The 4,339-nt window shown below is 46.4% G+C and overlaps 1 protein-coding gene across 1 annotated transcript; it reads right to left on the bottom strand.

Annotated features, from left to right (window-relative positions):
• Positions 1–2,865: 2,865 nt before the first annotated feature.
• On the bottom strand, positions 2,866–3,822 carry LOC111998536 (uncharacterized). The gene has a single exon (XM_065762994.1). The coding sequence runs from the start codon at positions 3,820–3,822 to the stop codon at positions 2,866–2,868; it is 957 nt and encodes a 318-aa protein (XP_065619066.1).
• Between the last annotated feature and the right edge of the window lie 517 nt (positions 3,823–4,339).

Below are 4,339 nucleotides of genomic sequence, written 5' to 3'. Positions count from 1 at the left end.
TATGCCGACCAAAAGGTATTTCCTGTTTCTTGCAGCCTTAGGGAATGACCCCACGATATCTAAGCCCTATTGGGCGAAAGGCCATGGGCTGGATAGTGGATTAAGAGTTCCCCCTAGTTAATGAATGTGTGGGGTAAATCGCTGACATTGATCACACTTTTTAACATATTCGTGGGCTTCTTTTTGCATGTTCGGCCACCAATAGCCTTGAGTGATGGCTCGGTGAGCCCGAGACCTGCCTCCGGTGTGGCTCCCACATATTCCTTCATATAACTCTTCTAGCAACAACTCAGCCACTTCAGGATGCATGCACAACAGGTACAGCCCTGAATAGGAGCGTTTATATAGTTTCTGGTCTTCAGACAGCCAGAACCTAGTCGCCTTCCTCTGGATTTTGTCAGCTTCCCCTTTTTCTTCAGGCAAAATATCCTCCTTCAAGAATTTAATTATAGGATCCATCCGGCAGAGTCTGGCCCTGATTTGGTGGACTTGGACTACCTCTCTTCTCGCCTCCATGGGCCCATGCAAGTCCTCGACGAGAATAACTCTCAGCATGATTGGATTGCCGAAGAGGTAGCAAGTGTAGCCAAAGAGTCAGCATGTGCATTACCACTTCTGGGGCCGTGCAGCAAACTGAAATATTCAAACTCCGGTTGCAGACATTTAACTTGGCTCAAGTATCCCTGCATCCTTTCATCTTTCGCCTCGAACTCACCTTGTACTTGACCCACGACTAGCTTTGAGTCCGAGAACAACTCCATTGTTTTTCCTCCCATTCTTCGGACCATAGCCATTCCGATCAGCAGGGCTTCATACTCTGCCTCATTATTTGTTGCTGAGAAATCCAGCCTTAACGACTTTTCAATGATGATTCTTTCAGGGGATATCAGCACTAGCCCCACTCCAGAACCTTTCTGGTTCGCTGCGCCATCCATGTATACCTCCCAATGGGAGTGGCCTTGTTGAGAAATCACGCCAACCGAGTTTTCATCCATGACCGATGTTAGCATTACCTCTTCTAATTGGGGCTCCTTAAACTCGACTACCAAATCAACAAGCACCTGGCCCTTGACCGATGTGCGAGGCATGTATTTGATATTGAAAGCCCCTAAGATCGTACCCTATTTAGCAATCCTTCCAGTGTAGTCAGCACTTCGTAGTACAGCCCTGAGCGGGAGTTGAGTGAGAACAATGACTGTATGGGCTTGAAAATAGTGAGGTAACTTTCGTGTACCAAGCACTACTGCTAGGATAGCCTTCTCCAGTGGCAAATAACGGATCTCGGCTTCATGCAGTGACTTGCTTACATAATAAACTGGTCTTTTCACACCACAATCTACTCGTATCAACACCAAGCTTACAGCATAGGGAGCTACAGCAATATATGCAAACAATACTTCATATGGCTCAAGACTGGACATGATTGGTGGCCGAGCTAGATAATCTTTTAGCTGCTGGAAGGCCACAGCACACTCTTCAGTCCACTTAAATCCCTTTCATTTGTTGATCAAAGAGAAGAAAGGCCGACGCCTGTCTGCTGATCGAGAGATAAATCGATTCAGGGCAGCAGTCATTCCAGTCAGTTTCTGAATTTCCTTGGGATTCCGAGGAGCTTGTAACCCGTTGATGGCCTTTATTTGGTCAGGGTTGACCTCAATTCCTCTGTGAGCCACCATGTATCCTAAAAACTTGTCTAACCCCACACCGAACAAACACTTGGAAGCGTTTAGGCGCAACTTGTATTTTCTAAGAACTTCAAAGGTACTTTCCAGGTCCTTCACGTGCTCGGCCACAACCTTGCTTTTCACCACCATGTCATCTATATAAATCTCGATATTTTTACCCAACTGTGGCTCAAACATCCTCGTCATCATTCTTTGATAGGTAGATCCCGCGTTTTTCAAGCCAAATGGTATCACCTTATAGTGGTAGTTACCAATAGGGGTGACAAAAGTAGTTTTCTCCTGGTCATCCAGGGCTAGTGGTATCTGGTGGTAACCTTGAAAAGCATCCAAGAAGCTCATCCGAGGGTGGCCAACAGTGGCATCCACTAGCTGATTAATTTTTGGCATAGGGAATGGATCTTTAGGGCAAGTCTTATTTAAATCGGTGAAGTCCACACATACTCACCATTTCCTACTCTTCTTCTTCACCACCACAGTATTTACCAGCCACTCAGGATAAAAAAACCTCTTTAATAGCTCCAGCTTGTTTGAGCCTTGCTACTTCTTCTCTTACCGCCTCAGCATGTTCCTTGGATGGGCGCCGAGGAGGCTGCTTCTTGGGGGTGGTCAATGGGTTAACTTTCAAATGGTGGCATATGAATTCCGGATCTACTCTTGGGGCTTTGTAAGCGTTCCAAGTGAATACGTCAAGGTTTCTCTTAAGAAATTCTACTAACTCCTCCTTCTCCTACAGAGGTAGCTGAGATCCAACTTGAAAGAATTTTTCTGGATTGTCTCCAATAATGACTTTTGTTAGATCTTCGCACCTAGCGCTCTTGTCTGGATCTTCGACGGGCAATTCCTGAGGCTTTAACTGCTATAAACCCTTCTCGACCCTGAACAAGGACTCGGTTTCGGGCTCATGTTGGATGGCAGCCACTAAACATTGTCTGGCTGCGGACTGATCTCCTCGGATCTCACAAACCTGTCCTTCAGATGGATACTTGACTTTCTGATGCAAAGTAAAGGAAACAGCCCCTAGTGTATGAAGCCAAGGTCTGGCTACAATTGCCGTGTAAGGCAAATACAGGTCTACAACTATGAAATCCACTTCCACTACCTCTGAGCCAGTCTGTACGGGTAATCATATCTGGCACTTCGGGGTGACGACCCTTCCTTCAAAACTAACCAACGGAGATTTTTATGGTGCGAGGTCACCAAGTTTTAAGTTCAGCCCCCTGTAGAGATCAGGGTACATTATCTCTACAGCACTACCTTGGTCAAATATTACCCTTTTCACATCATACCCTCCAATTTTGAGGGTGATGACTAACGCATCGTCATGGGGTTGGATGGTTCCAATCTTGTCTTCGTCCGAGAACTCTAAAATCGGCTGGGAGTCAAATTTGGATCTCTTTGGACCTTGGCCAGAGTCCCCTGCTGGCAGCCGAGTTACTAACATGACCTTGGATGGTCGGGATCCTGTTCTCCCGGGGGCTGCGAAGATGACATTGATGGTTCCCAATAGAGGCTTTAAAGGGTCATTTCTTCGGGACACTGGGCTCATCTGACTTCCTCGGCCACTGGAGTGGTGCAAGAGGTGCCTCAATTTACCTTCGCAGACTAACTGGTCCAAATGATCCCACAAGCTTCTGCAATCTTCAGTTGTATGCCCATGGTCCTGGTGGTATTGGCAATAGAGATTGCGATTACGCCTCTCAGGGTTCCCTACCATCTTATTTGGCCACTTAAAGAACGGTTCATTCTTAACCTTTTCCAAAACTTGATAGACTGGCTCTCTGAATACAGTGTTGACTGCCTGGGGATTTGTTGATCCTGATTGCCCAGAAAAATCTCTCTGCGGTTTATTGTTATTGTAACGATCTGACCTGAAATCCCTCCTCTTTTGGGGGATAACCTTTTCCTTACCCTTCCCTTGTTGTTGATCTTCTTCAACTCTTTTATATTTCTCAATACGGTCCATTAGTTGACGCATGCTAGTAACTGGCTTACCAGACAAGGACGTCCTTAAACCATGGTCAGTAGGAAGGTCGAACTTGAACGTGTCGAGGGCCATTGCATCAAAGTTGCCCTCTATATCGTTAAACATCTCCCAGTACCTATCCGAACACGCCTTCAAGGTTTCACCCTCCTGCATGCTCAAGGATAGGAGAGAAGACAAGGGCCTGGCCACTCTTCGGTAGGTGACAAAACGTGAACCAAAGGCTTAATTGAGCTCTTTGAAGGAACTAATGGAGTCTACCTTCAGGCTGTCAAATCACCTCATTGCAACCGGTCCAAGACTGAAGGGGAAGACCTTGCACATCAGAGCTTCATCTCTGGAGTAGACTGTCATTCTTTGATTAAAGTGACTCACATGTTCCACTGGGTCTGTTTTACCATTACAGATGGTGAACGTAGGCTGGTTAAAATGCTGGTGAAGTCTCGCTTCTTCGATCCTGCGTGTAAAGGGCGATCTAGAGATTTGATTCAAGGCCCTGCTCATGGCATCGTTCCCTATGCCTCCACGTGGTGGGCTCTGAGGTTGCCTCTTATGATGATGCTCTTCCTCATAAGAAAAGGACTCACTGACTGGCGTTCGCGATCTCTATTGGTAATTAAAATCCTGTTGGTCATCAGACTCCTCATCAGAATATGAAGAAACCCGTTTCCGT

Source organism: Quercus suber, unplaced genomic scaffold (genome assembly GCF_002906115.3).
Source record: "Quercus suber isolate HL8 unplaced genomic scaffold, Cork oak 2.0 scaffold_485, whole genome shotgun sequence".
Lineage (NCBI taxonomy): Eukaryota > Viridiplantae > Streptophyta > Magnoliopsida > Fagales > Fagaceae > Quercus > Quercus suber.
The sequence above is the reverse complement of the archived record's forward strand: the minus strand, read 5'-3'. Positions and strand labels throughout refer to the sequence as shown.